We start from the raw sequence: 26,963 nt of genomic DNA on the forward strand, positions 1-26,963 counted from the left end.
CCTCGGTTTGGTTTACTAGGGGATAGATGCATGTCATTTTCGGGAGCAGCGGGGTGGGCGGGTGATAGGCGCTGGGGTATTGTTTTGTTTTTTGGCTCAGATGCGTGTATTCTATTTGTATTCTATTGCACTTACTTAACTAATATAATTATATATATAACTATGACACATTACCAGATGATCTTACTGAACTATGTGCTTTCTGGAAAAGCTGATCGGCGCCAGTTTGTATGCAAACTGTGGATTGACAGTTAGCATACAGATAAAGAAAACAAAACATTTTTTAAAAAGTCAGAAATTAGGAGCAACACAGTGCAGTCTGTTTGATAGTCCACAGCGTGAGGCACAACACAAACTAAAAGCTTGCTCACCTTATTAGACAAAAAGAGAGAAAAAAAAGAAAAAAGAAGACATGCAATCACAGCTGATACGTAAGTTACTCCTTCTCTGTAGCACTATATTTCTAACGCTGGCGAGCCACCTCTGCTTGTTCTGGATCATTGAAAACCTCCGGAACATCCTCATCTTTCTAGTGCACACATAGCTTCGTTGGGTACCATAGCTGGAACTTAATTCCATCTTCTCTCAGGGCTTGCATCACATTCCGGAAGGAACGGTGCTAGCTCATTACTTCGCTGGTGTAGTCTGGGAAGATCAGAACTTTATTCCCCTTGTACTCCATTGGTTGCATCCTGGTGAGGCATAGAATAAGCTCTTTCGTCTGAAAGTGATGTATTCGGGCGATGATGGTATGCGGTTTCTCTCCCGCTGCCAGCCTAGGCCATAGGGATCGATGAGCGTGGTCGACCTTAAGTGGATGTGGGAAGTGTTGCTTACCCAATAATTCGGGGATGAGGTTGGAAATAAACTCCTTCGGCCTCCCTATCTTCTGAGCGCTGTTTTATGCCAACAATTTTTACATTAAGTCTCCGAGTACAGGCCTCCAAGTCCAATAGTTTGGGTTGAATCTTTACAAGTTTTGCCAGGTCCTCGCATTTGGCTTCAAGCGTTCCCATTCGCTATTCCCGGGGCGTTGACCGCTAATTTCCTGACCTTCCATTCGGTTCTGTAAGTCAGTCTGTACGGATAGCACCAACTGGAACTTGGCCTCAAAAGCATCAAACTGCTCATCAAGTTTTTCCAGGATTGATTCAGATATTGTCTTACATATTTCCTGGCATATCTTATACATTTCACTCTTGTCATCCGGAGTGACAACTTTAGGCTCAGCCAAAGCCCTGCTGGTGCAACTATCATTAGCATCAAGCTTGATGCTCGACCATTTGTCGATGGTCTTATTCTTGCCTAGGTTCGAGGCTTTCTTTGGCGGTGACATTTCAGATATGCTGGGCAACGATTAAGCCAAAGGTACAAGTCGATTATTTCAGCTCCTGAATGGTTTTATCGTGGTATCTTGCGTTTTGTGGAAACTGGGGTGTTTCTGAGTGTCTTTGATGGTGAAGGAAACTGTACTCACTGACACCTTGACTTTCTTTGCAGTTTCTCTGTAGGACAGACCTACATTTATAAGTGTTATGATGGTCTGTCTCTCTTCCATTGTTAATTGCATTTTTCTCACCATTTCTGTACAAAACACTCTGTACAAATTTTCTGCAGTACAGTACTGTTCAAGTGATGCTCACGAGGGTACATCAGTGTGCTCCAACACTGCTTTTATGCAGACAGAGGGAGCTGGAAGTAATCCAGAGAAGTTGGAACACCTGTAGGAATTAGTAGCACCAGCTTTCAAGGCTGGATCAACCTCCATTGTTGCAGAACAGATTTAAATTGTTAAAACCATGTTGTGTTCCGTGAAAAAGGCAATTTTTCTGAAATGTACATTATTTTTTAGTGTTGGGTAACCTTACCTTTTTTTAACCTCTGGCAGTTCAACACTTACCTGTGAGAACCTTCACAGACAACACTTACCTTTGTACCATTTCAAGCTATTCATTGGATTTGAACGACTTGAATTGCAATAAATAACTGGAAGAATTAGAGTGTTCTAAGTCTTCTGATCAGTAGTGAATACTTTCAACTTTCTTGTTCTGTAACTGGTTAATTAATAGAAAAATTCCACAACAGTCTGAATTATTGCAATTCAAACTAATACAATCAGTTTGTGTAAAGAGTGAGAAAAAGTAACTGCTGTTATAACCAATACAGCCATAAATTGAAACTATCATTTTGGGATTCATCTATTTGAAGTTTTCATTTCATGCAGAAACATTGATGGATCAGAAAGGCAGTCCTACAGGTATACAGGTTATACATATATTTCAGTGATTCTGGTAATGAGATGGCTGAAACGATGAAATGAATGATTGTATAACACGCAGCAATTATATTAATATATTGAATAAAACTGTAAAAGTAAAGTTTTTTGTCATGGGTAGTTATCATGTGCAAAGACATATTCTAGGCATTGTCTACCTGATTTCATTGGGCGTCTCCTCTTCTTCATTTTTTTCCATGTCCTTTTTGCAGAATACCAGCCAGATGATGAGTAAGATAAGCAGAATGGCGAAGGACACACCAACCACTACACCTGCTACCACACCAATTCCCTTCACATCTACCAAAAATAACAAAAAACATTGATGTAAGACACACTATTATGTTATTGCTACAACCACCAATGCATCAAATTCACCATTGCTATTTTTCAGTTGCATGCAAGTTTCAATAAAATACTTGTCTCCCCGTCTTTATCATTTTCAGAAACCTATATAACACACCCCAGTATTATAAAAGCTAAAGCCAGATTAAAAAAAAACCTAATTTATACCTTCAGCTATTATATATTATAGCTATACTATAAAATAATTGAACCTTGAAAATCAATACATTTTAAAATTGTTTTAAATAATGCTATTCCAGAAGTTCCAAGTTGTCGACTATAGTATTGTGCGAAAGTCTTGAGTCATCACTTTTTATTGTTCTTGAAAAGTTGGAAATATGTTCAGTGATTTACTGAAGTATGTGCAAATATAAATGCAAATACTTATTCTAAGGGGTGGTTGTGGCTCAGGAGGAAGAGTGCATTGTCTACCAATTGGAAAGTTTGTAGTTTGTTAAAGGCCTGCCACCTCTTTTGTCTTCCACTTGTCCAGTTTCCCTCAAATTATTTTAAAGACACACGGCACAAGATATTGAGCTGTAACAGATTTTTGGCTGTCTTTTTAAATCACCTTGTTGTTGATTCAAGGTGTGTTTTGCACCAGGCTGCTAGTAACAAGGTGTCTAAAGATTCCATTTAAAATGGGTTCTTTGATAAATTGTTTGGCTGGCACTGGTTCTGTCACGGTCCCCGTGTCTCTCTGGCTGGCTCACGCTGGCTACAGGTTTTGTTGTTGTTGTTCTTTTTTGTTTTTGTTTTCTTTGTCTCTCCTCCTCCTCTCTGCCTGGGTGGAGCTCGTTACGGGCTCTCGCTCTTGGCCCACGCACCTGTGTGATTGTCTCCACCTGCTGCTGATCTGGCTGATTTCCCCAGCTGCTATTTAAGGCAGTGGCACAGAGCAGCTCACCGCTGGAACGTTGAACCTCCTGAGTTCGTGCTCTCGGCATTATCAAAAGAATCCCCTGTGTGTATTTTGCTGTGGAACTAACGTTGAAATTCTGTGTGTAGATATCCCTCTTCTGGACCAAATCACGGGACCTGCCCGGGTGTGGCAGCGTGTGTGGAGTTTTGGAGCGAGTGCAGCTGAAGAGGAGTGCGTGTGTGCGGAGGAGCTGTGGAAGAGGAAACGTGTGTGGATTCCTCCCCCTTCTCTCCCTGGAGCCCTGGACCCCCCCTCCCAACTCACTGTACATATATATAGCACTGAGGTGATCCTTGTTGTAAATAATCTCCTTTTGTTCTCAAAGAAAGAACTGTCTGCGCGTGAGTCCGTCCAGTAGCCATGACAGGTTCATCCCTTGAGTAGGGTGCATTTTTTTTTTTTATACTTGAATGATTCAAGCATAAAAACACAAAGCCTCAAAAAAATATTAAACAGATATGCTCTCTTCCATTTGCACAATATCTAAAATTAGAAAAATTCAGTCTTAAAATGATGCTAAAAATCCTGTTCATCCAGTTAGATCTTCTAGACTGGATTACTTTAGTTCATTATTATCAGGTTGTTCTAAAAACTGACTGAAAAGCCGCCACTTGATCTAAAATGCTGCAGCAGGAGTACTGACAGCGACTAGAAAGAGAGAGCAGATTTCTCCTATATTGTCTGATGAGCTTGGAAAAGAACGAACCTGGACTTATTAAAGTTTCTTGAAGACACTTCACCTCTCATCTGAAAGCTTCTTCAGTTCTAAAACCAAATGGTGGAAAGTCTCAGATATTTAAACCCTAGTGGGGGTTGTCCATTAAGAAGGTCGTTGAACCACTATTGATGATGTGCCTTGTCACATGAGCCAAGATGTTAAAAAAGCTGTAAGTCATTAACAGCAGAGTTCATCAGCAGAACAAACCTTCCCTCACCCTATCATGTGACCCATTGAGATCAACTGACGCAAGATGTGAGTAGGGCTTGAGGCACCTTGGGAAGGGATCTCAAAACTGCATTGTAGGTGGCAAGCAGTTGGTGTGATAAGCCACCTCCTCTGTTGAAAGATGGCTCTTCACAGTGGACATAGAAGGCCTCTTTCACTTCTCTCTCAAACTATCTGTCTTCTCTGTCTAAAATGTGAACACTGACATCCTTGAAAGAGTGATCTTTATCCTTTAGATCGGGGTGTCCAAATCCAGGCCTCGAGGGCCAGTGTCCTGCAGGTTTTAGCTCTCACCCTGGATCAACACTCCTGAATCAAATGATTAGTTCATTACCAGGCCTCTGGAGAACTTCAAGACATGTTGAGGAGGTCATTTAAATCAGATCTCACAGGTATAGGAATACTTGGCACTATACAAGGCTTAAAGTACACTAGTAATGTTCCTTAGGAACTCAGTGCACTGGAAGACAATACTGGAGACCAGAGATGGGCAGTAACACATAATCCAATTACTTTTTAATGTAAGGGATTGCTATTGCAAAAAGGTAATTAGATTACTGTTACTTTCCAACGTCTATGGCACCAACAGACACATGTGTAGATCAAGAATAGAAAACATGGAGCGTGGGATAGAGCAGCACCATGCAGCATTTAATGCTGGGAAATACTGACATTACTTTGAGTTTGACTCTTTAAAAAGTGACTAAGTAACTAATTACTTTATTCAAGTAACTTGAACAACACTGCTGGAGACCAACTCCAGGCTACTGCACAAGCCACTGTCAAGCATGTAATATACGTAGGACAAATATGTCCCACAGATGACAGTGCTGACTCAAAGTCAGAGGGAGTACTGGGAGAGTAGTTTATGTCCTGTGCCAGAACATTTCCCATGACAATGTGGCCACTGAGGGTTTTTATTATGTTCAAATCAAAAGAGCTGCATTGCTAGTGGTATGAGGAAAAGAATGGATTGGTACAGCAGATCCAGGAAAGTACTGACAAGCGCTTCAGTTGTTCCAGGTTTTCTCACAATATTCATATTCACAATGGATGAAATTCATTTTTTACCTCAACTATCTACACATAATATCTCATGATGAAAAGGGGAAAATATAACATGTACATAAGTATTCACAGCCTTTGTACCTATAAAAAGGCTATGAATACTTACTTGAAAAGACTTAAAATCTTTTGAGGCCTCAAGTCGAGGATTTTTGACCCCCCCCCCCCCCCTTTCCTGTTTCTGCCCATAGTTATTCCCTCATTGTCTTCAATTGTGTTTTGATCCCTGTCTGCTCCAGTCTGCATGCCAAATGTCCTTGGGCAAGATACTGACCCCATGTTGCTCTCCGAAGTAGGATTTAGATAGAAAGCATTTACATAGAAAGAGCATAGAAAAGCACTGTATAAGAATAAGTCCATTTGCATTACATTAAAGTTTGAGGGAGGCTTTGTCACACCAAAGCCCCAGCCAATCTAAATTTAAACCACTAATGCAAGGTGATAAGGTGAACCAATGCACCACCTTTCCACTGAGAATCAACAAAAACACACTATCATATATGGAGTCTAGTGTTAATTGATGGATCTGATCAATAATGAGTGTAGAAAGCCCCTTCAAGTGTGAGTTTACAATGCTAAAAGAAAAATGATCAATGATTTTAGGAAAATAACTGAGATTCCACTTAAGAAGCAGTGAACTTAAGGTTGAGAAGCACAGACAGACCACAAATTTTGAGAGATGTTGTGATCTGCAATTTAAAAGAATGTCACGTTCACCTACAGTTTCACTATAGCACTTCAGGCAATGTGTATGAAAATAATTTGCAGATGAGCTCTACAATGACACGAAGAGTGGAAAAGCATTTTATTCTGCAAATCAAAAGCAACAGTTTTTAACTTATTCAGTGTTCAAAAAAAGTTCTTCACTCACAGTGTATCTTGACTTCCACTGTACAGCTCTCTTCTCCCACATCATTGCTGGCTGTGCATTTGTAGAGTCCGGCATTGTCCTTGGTCAAATTCCTCAGTGCCACAATCTCTGGGGTTTTGAAATCTGATGTACCAAGAATGACAAGACAGCATATAAGAGTGCACTACTGTTATATGGTGTTGTTTGAAAAAGAGTTGATTTCTATTGAAATAAATATACCTAAAGATGAGTTAACATAAAGAAATAGCCATAGCCATTGTACAAATCTTTGCTGTTTTTAAAAAGTAAATACTTTTGACAGATTCTTTATGCAAGCTAAATGTACTTGGAAAAGATAAAAGGAGAACAGAATAACTTAGATTAGTCAGAAGTCTTCATTTCTTTAAGAGCTGAAACATGACTATGCAGTAAAACGAGTATGTAATCGGTTCTGTTTGTTTGTCTTTATGTTAGCATGCACAGCATCTAGTGTCCACAGTTTAGCATTTTTCAGATTTTGCATCATGGTGGATTTTTTGAAAATTGGTTGAAGGTCAGTAACACCAAATGTGAAAATCATTAAACAGTTTATATTACCTGCAATTTTTTTTATAGATCATCTTCAATTTCCAGAACAATACACTTGACCTTGGGGGACGTGAGTACCGAGGTTGGATAAACAAAGGTCAAAGTTGACCAGATCGAGGTATATATAATTTTGGGCATGGAGAGAGCTTTTTATGTTTTCATTATGATGCCCTACCACATCACAATGATGTGTGTGTGTTTTGTTCTTTTTTGCTTTGTTTCAAGGTTTAAATTTTTGTTTTAAAAAGCCCTAGGTACATCTGACAGACTTACCTATAAGTGTCAGCGGAGGCAGCTTGTCTACATATTTGCCTTCGTCCAGTACTTTTTCCCATTTGTAATGGATAGGATCAGAGCCATCAGCGGACTTGCAGCTCATCTTAACATCACTGCCTTCCAAGAATTTGCCCTCCATCCAGCACTGTGGCTTAGATGGCTTCACTGTGGACAGACAGTCAGACAGACACGCAGACATTCTCAAAATGCTGTTGAGTCATGTGGCAGGGTGTGGTTTGTGGCTCAGCTGCAGGGGAGGGGTGGAGCAGAGGGTTCAGGGTGCGGAGTCAGCCTCAGGTGTGAGGCTGACTCAAACCTGAGCTCCATCATCTAGTCATGCCTCCTCGATAAAAGATGTGCTGGGACCTGAGGTGGGACCTAGGGCTACAAGCAGGGCAGATGAAAAGTTGTCCAGTTAAAAACAGTGCAAATAAAAACGTGTGCAACTGCAAACGCTGTTGGCGGGTACATCATTTCCACAGTGGTGCCAAAACCCAGCGCCTCCACTGGCAGAACCAAGACCGGCCCAGCCAGTGGAGGCGCTGGCCTGGATGGTGGCTGAGCTGGCGGGTATGCAGTAGGAGCAGGAGGTGGTGTTTAGCCACCAGCTGGAACAACTGCAGGACCAATCTGAGCACTGGATGGGGCTTTTGGGAAGTCTGGTAGCTTGGGCTGGCCCCCGCCAGTGTCCCTCTACTGTATGGGGGAGGGAGACGACCCCCCACGCCTTCCTGGAGGTCTTTTGGGCCATGGCGGTGGTGTACCATTGGTTGGAGGAGGAGTAAGTGCTGATTCTGCTCCCGCTGCTGTCTGGCAAAGCCCATGCAGTGGCTCTCAGCCTGCCCGCGTGTGAGCAGCAGCTTCGCAGATGTCCAACAGGGCCTTGGACCACAGGACTATCGCTGGCGGTTCTGGGAGGGTCGGATGGGGCCGAAGGACTAGCTTTTCCCCTACGCTAGTCAACTCAGCGAGGCTGTGGCTGTAACCCAGGCCCACTCAAGGGGAGGCTCGCATCATGGAGCAGGAGATCCTGGAACTGTTCATTGCGGGCTGCCCATGGAGACCACAGGATGGATCTGCTGCCATCGCCCAGGCAGCTTGAGCGCAACTGTGACCCTGACTGAAGGATTCCTCGATTTATCTCTGCACAACTGGGGGAGGCGGCAGGGCAGCCCCCTATGCCACCTAGTAGCTGGCCTGTTCCAGCTCCAAGAAGGAGGCTTCGGGATGCTTCACCACCGCAGCTTGCAGCCTCTGAAGAGCAGCTGCATCTAAACACTCACTTGCTTCCCCCTGCTCTCTCCACAGGTTCCGGCTCCAACAGGCACTGCACCTAACCTGCCGGGAGCCACACAAGTGCCGGGGCAGTCATGTTGGAGGTGCGGTTGGCTAGGGCATGTCAGATGGAGGGGGGACAGGTGTTCCATGTCGCTAACCCTCCAACAACTTCCCTCAGTCCGAGAGGGACGTACAATGTGCCAGTAAGGTGCCAAGGGGGTATACGTGAGGCCTTGGTGGACAGACTCTGCTTGCAGACTGTGGTTCACCAAGCCCTGATTCGACCCAGGGCATTGTTGGAGGCAGAGTGGGTGGAGGTTAGATGTGTGCATGGGGATATTCACGAACATGCCATAGTGCAGCTTCAAATTCAATACAAGATACAAGGGCAAAAAGCATAGAGTAAAGGCTGCAGTCAGCTCGTGCCTGACGCATCCCTTAATTCTGGGAACGAATTGGCCGGGTTTTAATAACCTGTTGGAGCAGTGTGCGGGCATGCGTTTACAACCTTTAGCAGCATGTAGTGTCTGCGCTGCACTCAGTGGTGATGCAGGGTTGTCCGACTCTGGGGAGGAGGAGATGGCAGGGACTTCTCGTGAGGCCCCGCCGACTCCAGTAATTCACTCCATGGAAGATTTTCCACTAGAACAGTCTCGTGACGACACACTATGCTCAGCTTTTGACTAAATTATACGAATTGATGGTCACATGGTGCACTGTGAAGCAGCGTGGACCTACCTGCATTTTGTATTACTGAAAATTACTGAGTCGCTGCAAAATGCTGCATTGCAACAGCATTTTGCAGAGATGTTCTCCTCCCTGCCTGGCTGTACGTCTCTCTGCAAGTCCCAGCTGCTACAGAAACTGTGCCCACTTGACCTCTTAGAGGTTTAAAAGAACTTAAAACACCTGAGTTTCCTAATGTGTTCTCAGCATGTTATAATTCTAGACAAAGGGGAGTAGCATTTTAATACATAAAAATATTATTTTCACAGTACTCGATACAGTTATAGATCCAGAGAGCTTAATCATTAAGCTATCTATACTTGATAAAAAGCTATGTATTGTAAGTGTATATGGTCCAAATGTTGATGATCCCTCATTCTTTCACGTTTTTTTCAGTGCACTCTCTGAACACTTGTTCTTGGAGGCGACCTCAACCTTGGACTAAATGAAGAAATGGATAGGCTCAACACAGCAGGAACTCAGCGTAATTGGCAGTCCACAAAGATAATCAAACAGTATATGAGCGACTTTGGTCTTTGCGATGCATGGCGCTCCCTTCACCCCAACAGTAAGGAATATACTTTCTTCTCACATGTCCATCACTCCTACTCTCGTCTGGATTATTTTCTGGTCAGCAGCTCACTGCTGAGTAACATTTTAGACACTGAGATTCACCCTATAGCTGTCAGCGATCATGCTCCTGTATCTTTAACACTGATACATAAGAAGAACATTACGCAAAGTAAAAACTGGAGATTTAATACATCACTGCATCACTGCTTAAAGATGAAGACTTTACTAAATATTTTAAAAAAGAGTGGACTTCATATTTAGACTATAATGACACTCCCGGAACATCAGCATCTGTTCTATGGGAAGCAGGGAAAGCTGTGATGAGAGGTAAAATAATTTCTAAAAGAAAGAAGAAAACAAAAATATTCAGGAAAAAAAAAACATTAAATCACTAGAAGAAGCCTACGCGTCCCACCAAGATCACGAAACATTGAACAAAATACGCAAAACAAAACTAGAGTTAAATGAGATAATTAATAAAAAAAAAAAAAAAATTCTTAGTACAAAGACTACGCTTACAAAATTATGAACATGGTAATAAATCCGGTCAATTTCTAGCAAACCAGCTAAAAATAAATAAATAAAAAACAACTATATGTGCTGTTCAAGATTCATCTGGGAACACAATATATGAACCGAAACAAATAAACAACATTTTCAGGGATTTCTATAAAACTTTATATTCACCACAAATAAACCCATCTAAAAACGAAATTGATCAGTTTTTGGACAACATAACTCCTCCAAAATTATTAGACACTCAAGCAATGGCACTGGATTCGCCACTGACACCAGGTGAACTCCAGGAAGCCCTGATAAGTATGCCCAATAATAAGGCTCCAGGTCCAGACGGCTTTCCTGCAGAATTCTACAAAGAGTTCTGGACGATTCTAGCACCAGTTCTCTACAGAACGTTGTTGGAAATCAAAGAAAAGGGCAGACTTCCATCAAATATGAATTCTGCAAACATTAATCTCCTGCTAAAACCAGGCAAAGACCCTGTATATCCCTCAAGCTATCGTCCAATATCCCTTATACATGTAGACCTTAAAATAATCTGCAAAGCTTTCTCAAAGAGACTAGAGAAAATAACCCCCCTCTTAATTCATCCTGACTAAACTGGTTTCATAAAAGGTAGGCACTCATCAACAAATACACGTAGATTACTTAACTTGATAGACTGCTCATACAGTAAAAACATCGAAACTACAATATTTTCTTTAGATGCAGAGAAAGCGTTTGACAGAGTTAACTGGAAATTTCTATTTGCAACTTTACACAAATTTGGTTTTGGATCCTCTTTCATTAACTGGTTAAAAATATTATACAATTCCCCAACAGCTTGTGTCAAAACAAATGACCAAACATCCTCCAGCTTCTGTCTCCTGAGGGGCACCAGGCAGGGATGCCCACTCTCCCCTTCACTGTTTGCAATTTTTATTGAACCACTAGAAGCAGCAATTAGACAGAATTCAGTAATTAAGGGCATAAAATGCAAGAACGTGGAACATAAAATCAGCCTTTATTCGGATGATGTGTTACGTTTTCTCCAAAACTCACAAACCAATATCTCTGGGGTGATTGAATTGATAAACTCTTTTGCAAGAATATCAGATTACTCAATTAACTGGTCAAAATCTACAGTCCTTCCGATTAATTGCTCCTTCCATAATTTTTCTTCTACTCCACTGCAATTGGGAAATATAAAATATTTAGGTATTAATGTTTCTCCCAAGCTTGCAGATCTAACTAAATTAAACCATATCCCACTTTTAAAGAAGGTAGAAGGTGATCTGGCTAGGTGGAAATGTCTACCCATATCACTCATGGGAAGGGTTGCCGCTATAAAAATGATGGTCTTACCAAAAATAAATTATTTATTCTCAATGATCCCAACTAAACCACCACAAGATTGGTTCAGATCTCTAGATTCATATATGTCCAAATTCCTTTGGAAAGATAAACCCCCACGTATCAGCTTAAAAACACTACAAAAGACCAAGGATAAAGGAGGATTAGAACTACCTAACCTTCAGTACTACTTCTTAGCCAACAGGCTTCAGTTTATCTCAGGATGGCTAAAACATACCTTCTTAGATGAACCTTGGCTAGATGTAGAACAAGCACTTTGCAATAATCTAGAGATTTCAGACCTACCATTTATCAGCTCAAACGTCCAACGGCATGAATGCTTCAAAAGCGTCAACATCAGCTCTTCTCTGACAGCATGGTGGGAGTTTCTAAAATTGACGGAGTCTTCATTAATCCCATGCAAACGTACACCTATCTGGAACAACCCTGACATATTACAAAACAATAATATGATCAACTTTCCAGATTGGAGTGGTAAAGGAATCAAATACTTAGAACATATATTAGAAGGAACAGAATTTATTCCATTTGACAGACTAGTTACACATTATGGGATCAACAAGAAAAGATTTTTAGAATATCAACAAATTAAATCCATAGTAAAAAAGAAATTTAAACCGCGTCAAGTTGAACTACAAACACCACCAAGTGTGGTTCAATTTCTTACTCTTAAAACCCCAAAACTACTATCCAAAATATACAGAATGCTTTCTAAAACAGATGAATCAATATCACTTCCTATTGCAAAATGGGAAGCGGATTTATCAGTTAACTTAGACCAAAACTTCTGGTCTCAGATATGCTTAAAAACCTTTCTTCTAATTAGAAATCGCAGTCTTCAATTAATTTAATACAAAATACTACATAGCGTGCACTATACAGGTCATCGGATGTTCAAGATGGGCTTTACGTCTATCAACAACTGCTCACACTGCCAAACCAATTCACCGGACAATTATATCCACGCTCTTTGGTTCTGTCCACCAGTTCAGAAGTTTTGGCGCGAGATATGTGAAGACTTATCAAAGTGTCTGAAATGTAACATTCCAACTTCCCCTTTAGTGTGTTTGTTGGGCAGCTTAGATAATGTCACTTCAGAAAAGAATATAGCCCATATGGTTTTCACTGCCCTATGCATAGCCAAGAAAACAGTCCTCATGAACTGGAAAAATAAAAATAATCTTAATTCTAACCAATATAGAAATTATCTATTAGATTACATTAGTCTTGATACAGCCGCTGCCCCTGAGTGGGTCCGGGACGGGCGTGGGGTTCTGGGGGCGCTCCGTCTCTGGGCTGGGGCCCTGGCTGGGCCTTGGGGGCTTGGGTCCTGGTTGGTGTGTTGCCAGGGTTGTGGGCGGGTGGGTGTATGGGGGCCCAGTCCTGGCGCAGGGTGCTGCCGGTGCATCGAGCCACCTGGGGGGCTCTTCAACTGGTGGGAGAGGCTGTTACATCTTGCAGGAGGTCTCCTCTCTTCAGGAACTCACTCTGCAGGAGGAGGAGATATAGGAGGTGGAGGAAGATCTCAGCCTGGGCATCTATTGTCTTGTGTAGTCTGGAAGATGAGTGGATGACGGGGTGGGTGCAGTTTTCTCTGTGGTGGGGTCGGGTGGGCTGTCCCGGGCTCTGTGGGGCCAGGCGGCGCTGCTGAACTGGGCCCCGGTCCGGATGGGCCTGGGCCCCCTTTCCCTGGCGGGTTGCAGAGTATGGGGGTGCCCAGGTATGAAAGTTGAAAAAACAGAGAGGTTCTTTCCTTTCAGGTGCCAGAGGGATCAACTGCTGCCCAAACTGTAAACCTGCAAATTGGTTTTGGCTTTTCTCTGCTCATTTTTGACAGGTTAGATTATGGAATAAAGAGGAGTTTCCAGTCAACACTGAACACGGGAATAAATGCAGGAATATTAATGGTAGCTCCTCTATTGATCATGGCAATTGTTATTTCTGGGATGATTTTAGTGGCCTGGACAGGAGGCTCCAAGGAAATATAAATTTATTAATATAGCTAGGATAACCTGTAAGAGCTATTTGCACCAATAAAGAATAATCCTCAGACTTTTTAACCTTTTGTGAAACAGTAAAGGTATATGTCCACCATTTAGACTTCGTTAAAGCGATTTAACAGGAGCAAAGCAAAAGCAATATGAAATAATAAAAGCATCACAAAACAATTATCAAATACTTTAACTATGCTTATCTAACAACCTACTCCGAGCTAATGCTGATTTTGTTCACCCAACAGGAAAGCAGATGGGCATTTAGTGGAAGTATGATGCAAATCAAAATACTTTTGAATGAACCATCAAACAGCAAAAATGAGCAGATGAAAATCCAGAAATTCAAAAATCAATTCACAGGTTCACAGTTTGGACTCTATCTGCTGGAATCGTCTGAACTGCTCATCTCACAGAAGACGAAAGGGAAGAACCCAAAATCTCTTTTACATCTGCTCACCCTTTCTCCCCCATTTCCCTACTGGATGTCACATTTTGCATTTTGGACAGTCTAGCTGTTGACGTTTAAATACCTTATCTGTCTCTCTATCTGACTTACATGATTTAAAACAAAGCTTAAACTTTTACACTTTAAAATCACCTCATTACATTTTCTTTGTTATTCTTAACATAAAGAAATAATTTAAATTTAAACATTTAACTACAAATGGATATAATTCACTTCCTGCACACACACACACACCAAGATCAGACTCTGTGCAGGCTCTCAGTGAAGCCTGTTATTAGAATCACTGTTATTGTATTTTCTGATTCATTATACTGGTTAACTTAAACATATTTATTTTTATTTTATTGATATTCAGCATGCCAGTATTAAGCAACTAAGAATAATTAACCCTTAAAGTAAAGTAAAGTAAAATTGTATTTGTATACCACCTTTCAAGACAAAAATCCCAAAGTGCTTCACAGCACTTTAAAAATAGAAATCAACCAAAAGCAAGTTTAAAAAGATTGGTTTTTAGCTGTTTTTTAAATGAAACCACTGAGTCCACAGATCTCGGGCTCAAAGGAAGGGAGTTCCAGAGTCTGGGGGCAACAGCTACAAACGCTCTATCGTCTTTCGTTTTCAGCCTCGTATGTTGGACGACCAGCAAGCCCTCATCACCTGACCTCAGGGACCTGCTGGGGATGTACTGATTTAAAAGATCTCTGATATAGGTTGGTGCTTGTCCATGCAGAGCCCTGAATGTCAAAGTCAAAATCTTGAAGTGGATTCTTAATTTTATGGGGAGCCAGTGCAACTGGATCAGCAGAGATGTAACGTGGGAGTATTTAGAAGACTTGGTCAGAAGCTTTGCGGCAGCGTTCTGAACAACTTGGAGACGATCCACGGAGGCTTTACATAAACAAGTAAACAAAGATTTACAATAATCCAAACGAGATGAGACAAATGCATGGATGACCATTTCTAGTTCTGAGCGTGAAACAATAGGACTCACCTTAGCAATATTTTTTAAATGATAAAAACAGGAGCGAACCAATAAATTAGCATGGGTGTCCAAAGTCAGAGCTGAGTCAAAAGTTACACCAAGGTTCCTGATAGAAGGTTTGGCAAATGTAGCGGGAAGGCCCAAGTTTTCCATCACCATAGGTACCAGTTTTTTGGGTTAGGGTTAGGGGGTTAACCCTAACCCACAAACAAGGACTTCAGTTTTCCCCTCATTTAGCTGAAGAAAGTTATCAGCCATCCATCCCCTAAGCACCTTTGTAAAATCAGTAGTTTGGAAACATCTTGGGGCTTAAAGAAGATATACAACTGAATATCATCTGCATAGCAGTGATAAGAAATATCTTTAAAAGTGCTCAATAAGTGCTGAAGAGGGAGTATGTACAGCAAAAACAATAAAGGCCCCAAAACAGAGCCCGGTGGCACACCATATTCAAGAGAAGCAGAAGAGGACCTGTATTTAGAATTAGCCACAGATCATTTTTTCTGTGGCTAATCCTTATATATTTGCATTTAATATGTTATATTATATTAGTTTTAAGTGAATATGCAGCTGTGTTAACCATCAGTACAACCACATATAAATCATGGTTTTGTGTTTTACACTTAAAAAACCTAATGCTATGGTTCTTCAGGATTATTTCTATGATGAGTTGGCAACACAGTTCTTATCTTCGTTCATTCCTCCAGACACACACACGGTTGAGGCTGGCTCATGTGCACACACACAACTCAGACATTAAAACAATAATTTTCACTACTTAAACTATATTTTTCCTTTATATACTGATCAAACCTGTATTTTGAATTAATCCATTATTAACAATAAAAATGCTTTATAATTAGGAAATAGAGAAAATCCCTCTTTTAGGACTCTGGCTGGGAATTAAAACCTTTTACTTTCTCTTAGCTGTGATGTAGAGGGACCAGGTGTCACAACAAGCTCTTCAGCAAAGGCCAGACCTCTCTCAGGTATTCCACCATGCTCTCTCCTGGCTTTTTCAGTCAAACCAGGCTCTTTAAGGTTAAGGTCAAATTTGTTTAACTTTAACTTTTTGAATTCTGGGAAATCTTGGGTCTCACTTTGAGTTACCAGACCACTTTTTTGCCGCTGGTCCCAAAGACTGCAAAGCTGATTGAAACATCCCTGATGTAGCAAATCCACTTAGAAAGAAAAGTATACTTTATTGATCCCCGTGGGGAAATTCCTCTCTGCATTTAACCCATTCACTCAGTGAAGCAGTGGGCAGCCATTGGGCGCCCAGGGAGCAGTGTGTGGGGACGGTACCTTGCTCAGGGGTACCTCAGGGTAGCCGTTCAGTGGATTCGAACCACCAACCTTCCGATCATGGGGCCACAACGCTACCTACTGAGCTATCCCTGGCCCTATCCCTTAGCCAAGAAAACAGACAGGATATCTGTAATAGAGACGATAGACTTTATATGAGACTTTAAAATGGTGGACAACATGAAACACTGAACAACAGAAGAGCACAAATTATAATTGCTTCCTTCATTTTTTTTTTTTACTGCAAAGGATCCTGGAAAATGCTGTCTTCTAATGACAATTGACAGGATTCTTTTCACTCAGCATCCTGAGCTAACTGTATATTCTCTTGGTATCATGATGATTTAGTTACTGTTTAAAAACTGTTTAGTCTGGTATCATATTCTGATATATTTGAGTTTTGTGGTTTGCATTCATTATGATTTATTCCTTGAGCTTATGTGCTTGTCTCACCTCTTGCCTGCCTGTGGAATCAAATGACTTTGTCTTATATCGGCCGCTCTAGTGGCAGAAACTGTTTACGTTTACCTCCCCGTGTGTCTTTGGTCTTCATGTTTATGTTTCCTGTTTTATTTTGATAGTCTTGTGTTTTATGTCCAATGTGTTGAGTTTTGCTTCCCCTGTGGCGTCATGGTCATTTGTATCAGCTGTGTTCCCCATGTGTCTCCTCTCTGTGTATCCAGTGTGTGAGTTTCCTGTTATTCGTTGTCAGGTTATGTTCATGCCATGTTTCCAAGGTTACATGCTTTCAGGTATTAACGTATCCTCGCCAGGTTTCATCTTCATGTTCAGGCCTTCAAGATACACCACGGCACTTTAGAGTGACATGTTGCCTCGGTCCCACAGACTCCCTCTTCTCAGAGGTCCACGTGTCAACTTCGAACAGTTATTCCACCTGAGTCTATGTCTCCTGTGAGTAGCACTGCCACCCTTTCAAACCCTAGTCTGCCAGCATAAAGACTCTAAATTCTTTCTGTGTCAGTAGCATTGGTTAAGACTGTGAACTCTTTTATCGGAGGCAAATTCAAGATGGGTTAGCAGTGGCGTTTCAGAGCTGCCTAATGAACTTTCTAGTTTAGTTACTATTAAACCATGTAGTGAATCTGAGGCAGCAAGCAATAAGTCAGTGTGTCATTTTTCTACAGCTGTGTTGGACTTTGTAAAGACTTATTCGGCACCTCAGCATGTTCCTGTCCCAAGGGCGACTGCGGTCCAGCCTTTTTCTACACCTGTTCTAGTTCCCTGGGTAAAGGTGGCTAGGGCCCGGTCATTACCTGTTCCTGCTCCAAGGGTAGCAGTGAACTATGTTTTGGATGCTTATGCTCTTGTTTTTGGACTTTAGGCTCCTATTCATTTTGTTTTCTTGTTGGTCCGTCTTATACCACCCAATTCCCTGGTGGGAATGTAAGTGGCTGCCTCATTTTCCTCATTGTGCACAAAAGTGAGAGGTCTAGAGTTCAGGGTAGCTTTGACTTCTGTTAGTACAGTGCACATTTCTTCAAAGCTGAGTGAAGCTCTTCCTAGTACGTTCTTGAGACAGGTTTTCACCAACTGGACAAGATGATCCCAATATTCACCCCACCAGGCTGTTTGCTCTGCAATGAACTTCCAGGTGATGCCCCTTTTTGAGAAAAACTTCAATAACTGCAGGACTTTATTGGTCTTTTATAGCCCTTTTAAGTCTTGGTCTGCTCTCTTAAATTTTCTAGCATTGTCAAAATAGATAACGCCTCTCAGAGCAACAAATCTCTTCAATGCTACCAAAATGTCTCAGTTGACTGATTCCAGACCAGCTCTAAATGGACTGCTTGGGTTGCAATCGGAAGGTTGCCGGTTCGAGCCCCGGCTCGGACAGCCTTGGTCGTTGTGTCCTTGGGCAAGACACTTCACCCGTTGCCTACTGGTGGTGGTCAGAGGGCCCGGTGGTGCCAGTGTCTGGCAGCCTCGCCTCTGTCAGTGCGCCCCAGGGCGGCTGTGGCTACAATGTAGCTGCCATCACCAGTGTGTGAATGTGTGTGTGACTGGATGTGTAAAGCGCTTTGGGGTCCTTAGGGACTAGAAAAGCGCTATACATCATCATCATCATCATCGTTTATTTGTATAGCACTTTAAGAACACACCAGGCAGACCAAAGTGCTGAACAACACAGATCAAAACAACTACCAAATTAAAAATACCATAAAATCATTACATACAATAAAATAAATAAGAAGGTGTCAGTTTCCTACAGAGTTAAAAGCCAGGGAATAAAAATAGGTTTTCAATCTGGACTTAAAGACCTGCACTGATGACGCTTGTCTAATTTGGAGGGGAAGGTTATTCCAGAGCATCGGAGCCGCAATTGAAAAGGCACGGTCTCCTCTGCATTTCAGCCGCGACTTAGGGACCGACAGCAGCAGCTGCTCAGCTGAACGGAGCGAGCGAGGAGGAACATGTGGCTTCAGCAAATCAGATAAGTAGACAGGAGCCAGACCATTTAAAGATTTAAAAACCAATAAAAGGACTTTAAAACGAACCCTAAATTCAATGGGAAGCCAATGCAAGGAAGCCAGAACCGGAGTGATGTGATCGAATTTCCTACTACCGGTTAAAAATCGCGCCGCCGCATTTTGCACTAACTGCAGGCGTGACAAGGTGCCCGACCCGACCCCTATTAAAAGGGAATTACAATAGTCCAGACGTGAGGTGATAAAAGCATGAATAAGAGTTTCCAAATTGGGTTTGGAAAGGAAAGGCTTAACCTTCGACAGGCGTCTGAGGTGATAAAAAGCTGATTTTACCACCCCATTTACATGACCTTCAAAAGTAAGCGCAGAATCAAGTTTAACACCAAGATTAGTGATTGAACTTTTCAGATGAGAGGTCAAATCACCAAAATCAACATCTGGGGTATCAGTAGAACGATGCGGGCCATATAAAATTACTTCCGTTTTGCGACCATTAAAATTCAAGAAATTATTTGCCATCCATAATTTAATATCGCTAAGACAGTCAAGCAGTGGTTGACATGGGGAGGTATCCAAATGACTAAAAGGTAAGTAAAGCTGACAGTCATCGGCATACAAATGAAATGACACTCCGTGTTTACGAAAAATCGCACCAAGGGGGAGTAAATACAGCGAGAAAAATAATGGCCCAAGGATAGATCCCTGGGGCACACCCCAAAGCAGAGGGGCCACAGAGGAAGCGGCCAGTCCCAGCTTGACACAAAAACTCCTTTCGGAAAGATATGATTTTATCCATGACAATGCTAAATCAAAAATTCCCACACAGTGGTGTAAGCGGGAGATCAGCAGGTCGTGGTCCACTGTGTCAAATGCAGCTGTCATGTCCAATAACACAAGCACAGCATATTTACCACGATCAGTAGCAACAAGAATGTCATTCATAACTTTAACAAGAGCTGTCTCCGTACTGTGAAAGGGCTTAAAACCAGATTGGAAGATTTCAGACAGTTGCGAATCGTTCAAATAATCCAACAGTTGGGTATGTACAATCCTCTCCAAGATCTTGCTTAAAAAGGGAAGCTTGGAGATAGGTCTAAAATTTGACATAGTAGAACTATCAAGGCCAGGTTTCTTAAGTAAGGGGTGTATGACTGCATGTTTAAACCCACTAGGAACTTGACCGGTTAACAGACTAGTATTGATAATTTTCAGGATATAAGGTCCAATGATGGGAAATACTTTTTGGAGAAAGCGGGGAGTAACAACATCATTCGGGGAGCCACAGGGCTTAGCATGTAGCACCAACTCCTCTAAGTCGCGCAGAGAAATCGGTGCAAAAGCAGGGAATAGGCTTGAGCAAGGAGGATGCATGGCCGGCTCAACAATAGGTGGAATCAGAGGCCTCAGGCTAGCAATCTTGTCCACAAAAAAGGTAATAAACTTATTGCACATAGCCTCAGAGGACGGCAAAAGGTTGTAACCCTCCACGTTAAGTACAGAATTAATCGTATTGTATAAAACACGAGGGTTGTGAGAGTTGGCCGAAATAAATTGAGAAAAGTAGGAGTGTTTATCAGCCTTAACTGCCCTCTGATAAGTTTTCCAACTTATCTTTAGGGCTTCCAGGGAGACATACAATCTGTCTTTTTTCCATTGTCTTTCACATTTCCTACATTGTCTTCTAATAGCTCGGGTACGATCTGTTAACCAAGGACTAGTCTTAGATTTACATTTTCTTAGTCTCAAAGGGGCAACAACATCAAGCACAGATTTACAAGCAAAGTCAAAATACAAAAGTAGGTCATCTGCAGTGGGCAACTCAGGGGCATAAGACATTAATTTGTCAAACAGTATAGAAAACCGTTCGGCAGAATCAGAGCCAAAGGCACGATAACATCGAACAGGTGCAGCCTGATTTGCAAAAGCGTTAGAAGGAGCAATATCAAATAAGATAGGCATATGATCAGAGAATACTGCATCTTCAACCCGTACATTGCAAACAGATAAACCATGAGATAAAACTAAGTCCAGTGTGTGACCACGTTCTTGAGTGGCACCACTAACAGATTGGACAAAATTAAAAGAGTTCACTAAGTCCAGAAAGTCCTTGGCCAGGGGCTTCCCCGGACAGCAAACGTGAATGTTAAAATCACCAAGCAGGAGGATCTGGTCATACCGTGATGCACAATCAGCAAGAAACTCTGAGAACTCTGATAAGAACACCTTGTTATATTTCGGCGGGCGATAAACAATCGCACATAACAACGAAGGCGAGTGGCCCAGTTTACATAAACAGAGTTCAAAACTGGTGTAGCGAGACGAAGGGAAAAGCTGCTTCAAGTCCAAGTGTGCCTTAAAAACAACAGCAAGCCCTCCTCCGCGACCAGAAGCTCTCGGAACATTAAAAAAGGTACAGTCAGCGGGTACTAGTTCAATGAAAGCGCTTAACTCACCGGGAGAAATCCAGGTTTCAGTCAGGAAGAATAAATCCAGAACACGAGAAAGAAAAAAATCCTTCAATATGAAGGTCTTGTTGGCCACCGACCTGGTATTTATTAGACCCAGCCTGAGAGGAACTGGGTCCAAAACTTCCGAGGCATTAGCAACCAGATCCACCGGTCGAAGATTTTTCTTGTCAACTCCGCGCCAGCGCATATGTCGTAGAGGAGAGAGTTTTGCTGGACCATTTTCGAAAGACCCAACAACAGGAACCAGCCAGGAGTCCACCGGATCCAAGGCACGCAATGGCACCAATAGTCGCGGACAAAAGCGGCGGATGCAGCGGAGCTCATGGGGAAAATGAGAAATCCAGGATTTCAGCTTCACAAGACGACCTCCACGGTTACCCCGTCTCCTGCGTCGCTTCCGCAGATCCGGTGACGGTGGTAGGGAACGCCAGTACGGTGGTATTGGTTCCAGATAGGGAGGAAAAAAGCCTTGGTTGTCATATTCAGGCCGGTCAGACATCCGGATGGATAAACCTATTTCCAATAATGTCTGGCGATCATAGGAAAAAGTACAACACACATGTAACACAAAGTTAACTAAAAACAATAAAACAAAACAAATAAAGGAGAGCGATAGACGGCGTGCCGAACACACAGGCGCCATCTTGCACATCAGGACCATGGTTCAAATACAGGCCATTTACCATTTTACATAAAGCGGCCCCATCCAATATCTAATATCTCTCTCTTATTTGTACGAGAGAGTCGCTCACTCCTGAGTGCATCGTGACAGTCCTGTACAAGCATTTGTGAGAATCTGAGTTTGTTTGGCAGAATCCAAGGATATTGCCTTCTGAATGCAAATTCTGACTGTTCCAACCTCCCTCCAACACTAAGCAGCTCATGTGGAGGAATGTGGATGAACATGTGGAGTGGTCTGAAGACCATCGCAGACTACAAGGGAAACAGCGGCAGAGTGAGGAAGGTAACTGCTTCTCTACCCTAATAAGCTTAACACCTTCTATGCATGCTTTGATAAACATCTATCTCAAGAGCTTTTGCTGGAAGAGGACAGCTGCTGCCCTGTTCAGATTTCTCAGGCAGTCGTGTGTAAATACGTCAGGAAAATAAACACTCGGAAAGCTCCTGGACCAGGCTGCTGTCCCAAAATGTTTTAAGAGGATCACCATCATCCCTGTCCCAAAGAAAACTAATGTGAGCTGCCTAAATGACTATCGAATAGTAGCACTCACCTCCATTGCTATGAAGTGCTCTGAGCACTACAGTTTGCCTACAGGCCTAACAGATCTACAGACGCAATAGCAAGTGGACTTCACATTGCCCTCTCCCACCTGGACCAGAAAAACACATATGTGCATATGCTGTTCATTACCTCTAGCTCCGCCTTCAACACCATCATATCATCCAGACTCGCCCTGTCTGGATGATATGACCAGTGACCTGAACATCAGCTCCTCCCTGTGCAGCTGGATCCTGGACTTCCTGACAGACATCCACACTCTCACTCAGCACAGGTGCCCCCGAGGGATGAGTGGTCAGCCCCCCTGCTGTACACCCTGTTCACCCACGACTGTACAGAAACACACAGCTTCAACACCATCATATATTGCAGATGACACCACCATCATCGGCTGCATTTCTGATGGAGATGAGATGGCATACAGGGCAGAAGTGAGAGCCCTGACATCATGGTGCCGCGACAACAACCTGCTGTTTAACGTCAGCAAAACCAAGGAGCTCATCATGGATTACAGGACACTGCAGAGAGGAGGCCACACCCCCATCCACATCGAAGGAGCAGAGGTGGAGAGAGTCATCTGCTTCAGATTCCTGGGCATCAACATCAGCGAGGATCTGAGCTGGTCACACCATGTTGGTGTGATCACAAAAGCAGCAAGACAGCGGCTCTTCTTCCTGCGGAGCCTGAGAAGATTCGGCATGAACCCCAGAATACTAACAAACTCATACCGATGCACCATTGAGAGTCTTCTGACTGGCTGCATCACCACCTGGTATGGAAGCTGTAACGCTCAGGACCAAAGCTCTGCAGAGGGTGGTGAGATCAGACAGCGCATCACCAGGACTGAACTGCCAGCCATGCAAGGTTTCCATAGACAGCGCTGCACGAGGAAGACGCAGCGGATCCTCTGTGGTCCCAGCCACAGACTTTTCACACTCCTGCTGTCCATCCAGGCAGTTTAGGAGCATCCAGACCCACACTACCAGACACAGGGATAGTTTCTACCCACAAGCCATCCGGCTTTGGAACTGCTGACATTCTGCACACATCATTACACACTCACTATAGCTACTAGACTCTACACAGTGTCACTTTAACCACTTTAAATCTTCACTGCACAAGATTTTTGCAAAAAATGTAAATACCAAACAACTGTCTTAAATTCTCTTATTATTTAATGCTTAAGTATTTTGTTATTATTATTATTATTATTATTGTTGTTGTTGTTGTTGTTGAGGAGCACGAGCCAAAGAATTTTATTGTGGGTAAATGTGGCTACGCTGTTTATCTGTATATGACAATAAAACTTGAAACTATTGTAGAATGACTGCTCTAATTCATAGGTTATGGATTTCATGGCACTTTATGTATCTTCTACCTATATATCTCTAGTTTCTGTGAACCATAAGGGCTGTCTTTTACTTACCTAGCACTGTGAGACTGATAGTACTCCAGTGGTACCGTGGCCCAGTCTTGACTTTGCAGCTGTACTCTCCTGAGTCTGTCAGTGACAAGTCACTGATGAGCAGAGATGCGTCGCCTTTTAAGTACTCTCCAGCAAAAGCTACACGACCGCGTCGTCCTTCATTGGGGTCAAAAACTCTTCCAGAAAAGTAGGTAATCACCTGGTAGGAGGATGTGAAACAGGTGGGTAGTAACGGTAGTGGTTTTGTAACATGTCATGCAAGATAATGCATATATAGAGGAACAACAATGTCCAGTTTATCTACAACAATGAGCAAATATATCAGAGAGAGAGTCAAACTATATGTGCTTAAGAATTTTAATATATGTTTTTAATTATTTGAAAAAATAATTATTTAAAAATGTAAGGATGCTGATAAAACACTGCTTTGTTGAACCTTTGCATACTACCAATGTCAAGGACCCAATGTTGCCATTTCTTTGTTTGTTTGTTTGATTGCCTGGAGTAGGGTTACACAAAAACTACCATACTGAATTTCATGAAATGTAGTGGACAGGTAGACCATGTGGAGAGGAAGAAATCCTTTTAAATGTTGGTGAGGATGAGGAAGGTTCTGGAAAAATATCAGGTTTAAATGTGGTTGATTGCAGAATTTGCATCATAGAACAGCGAGCTGTTGGCTATGAACAGATCTTTGAAATGCTCTTTATTTTCTGTCTGTGCATTTAACAAGGCAATGCAAAATACATTAATTGCAACAGCTATGGATAAACGCTGTTTTCCATTTGCAAAAAGTATACACTCTTTTGTAGTTTTTTTTATGTACTACAAAATCGCTAAAATAGTTTTATATAGAAAAACTACTATGACTACAACTTAACTCATACAACCTTTGTGTGAAACTTTTCATGATGCCTAGAAAACCTGTGCAACTGAAAAAATTCAAAGTAACTTAAATATTAAAATATTAATGTAAAAAATAATTTTTTACTAAAATGATAGTTTAAAAATGACTATGAGACTATGGAAGAGAACAGGTAACAGTAGGTTTGTTGTTGTCTATCCAAAATGGGCAGTGAACCTCATGCATTGAGAGACACATACCACTCTCTGCCTGTTGGTTGGCTTGAGGAGCAGCCACTCAATGTCCAGAGTGGGATGATCACCAACCCAGAAGTGATGGTGGCAGGGCAGCGTGGCATTGTCTCCAACAACCCTCTTCATCACTGTCTGGGCACATGTCATTAGCACACCCAGCAGAACTGTAGAGATACAGGCTTCTTCAAGATCATTGTTCACTGCATCAGATATCAACATAAATATAATAAATAATAAACATTCATGAATCCTAGACAGAAATGTGATTTGAAGATATAGACATTTAAAAGTGTAACAATTTAGCCAGCTTGCATACTTTTTGTTCTTAGTCCTTATTGTAAAATCTGAAAATGAACAGGAGTGTCTATTCAAAGAAAATAGATGCTTTAGCAGTGTAGTTTTTGACTTACATTAGATAGATATTTTAAAACTCATGTCATTCAGAAACTGGTCAAGTTATGATTTGTTCAAAACTTATAATTGGCTTGTCAAAGCCTTGGTTTTAATGTGAGATTTTAAGTGAGATGTGAATAACTATTCAGGCAGGTTCATTAACTCCACAAACATGGCCTCTATCAGCAGAGATGGGCAGTAACGCGTTACAAGTAACGTGTTACTGTAATCCGATTAATTTTTTCGAGTAACAAGTAAAGTAAGGGATTACTATTGCAAAAAACGTATTTAGATTACTGTTACTTTCCCGTAAGCACGCTGCGTTACTGCGTTACTAAAACCGTGATTTTTTTGCGAGAGTGTCTCATGACAATGACATAAGCGAGTGCGACGTTAGTGGCAACAGCTGTGTGCAGATCAAAAATGGATAATATAACGAGTGCGGGAGAGAGTATGACTGTGCAGCGTTTAAAGCGTGGAAGTACTGACCTTACTTTGAGTTTGATTCCCTAAAAAGTGACAAAAACATGAGCGTCCGCTGCTCACTGCGTGGGAAGAAAACTTCTTTTTACAGCAAAGAAACCCCTAAATGTCCAAGCAAGCACCAAATACGCTGCCGCTGGAATGTGAAATTCACAGTAGTGATGTGTCAGTCGCGAACGAAACGGCTCTCAGAGCCGGCTCTTTGAAGTGAATGACGCGAGCCGGCTCCTTATTGGGAGCCGTGGGTTATTTTTTCTTTCTCTCACCCTCTCCCTCGCACTTTTTTTCCGCTTCACTCCGGGGGGCGGTAGTTACACTCGCAGTAGCACAGGAACAGAGCGGGAGGGAAAGAGAAAAAGAGAGCCAGGGACAACAAGAGACAACATTAGAAAGGTATAGTAATCATCCACAACTATTTTCAGTTGCGGATGATTAAGGATTCAGAACGTTTATTCATGCAGGCCTATATGACATGTGTATCTTCTTTTTGTTTTGCATATTTTAATTTATATTTTATTGTGTTGTGGTCAGTGGCGTGTCCAGCGGGGTGGCCTGGGGGGGCACAGGCCATCCCCCCCAACCAGACTGGCCACCCCAGGTGCCACCCCGAAGCTAAAACAATAAAATTCAATCAAATATCAAATGTACGATTGTGTTTTCACAGTGAAGCTCAGATATCCGAGTGTAAGTGAATGCAGCATCGGCTTCTGTACTATGAGCATCACATTAGCAAAGGAAGGAGAGCCAAGCGCAAAAGACGGCAGGGCAGAAAACAAATTTTCGGCGAAAGAAAATGAGGAGAGAATAAATGTCCCGGTAAGTAATATTAAGTTTGCTGAGTTTAGTAAACTTTGGTGAAATTAGAATACCAAGGAAAAAATAACACTTAAAGAATTATTGCAACCGTCAAATATTTCAGACAGTAGGCTACTGGGGGGAGCTAGC

General features: G+C 42.1%; 1 protein-coding gene across 1 annotated transcript in view; it reads right to left on the reverse strand.

Moving 5' to 3' along the window:
* Positions 1 to 26,963, reverse strand: part of LOC146378535 (CXADR-like membrane protein) — an 88,938-nt gene that overhangs the window by 5,819 nt on the left and 56,156 nt on the right. Inside the window, exons 2-6 of the mRNA XM_084941327.1 lie at positions 25,149 to 25,306; positions 24,045 to 24,243; positions 7,265 to 7,432; positions 6,425 to 6,547; positions 2,434 to 2,575 (exon numbers count right to left, since the gene is read on the reverse strand). Coding sequence (XP_084797453.1) covers positions 2,434 to 2,575; positions 6,425 to 6,547; positions 7,265 to 7,432; positions 24,045 to 24,243; positions 25,149 to 25,306 — 790 coding nt within the window. The remainder of the gene's footprint in view (positions 1 to 2,433; positions 2,576 to 6,424; positions 6,548 to 7,264; positions 7,433 to 24,044; positions 24,244 to 25,148; positions 25,307 to 26,963) is intronic.

Source organism: Perissodus microlepis, chromosome 10 (assembly GCF_051167445.1).
Source record: "Perissodus microlepis isolate ML-2025 ecotype Zambia chromosome 10, ASM5116744v1, whole genome shotgun sequence".
NCBI lineage: Eukaryota > Metazoa > Chordata > Actinopteri > Cichliformes > Cichlidae > Perissodus > Perissodus microlepis.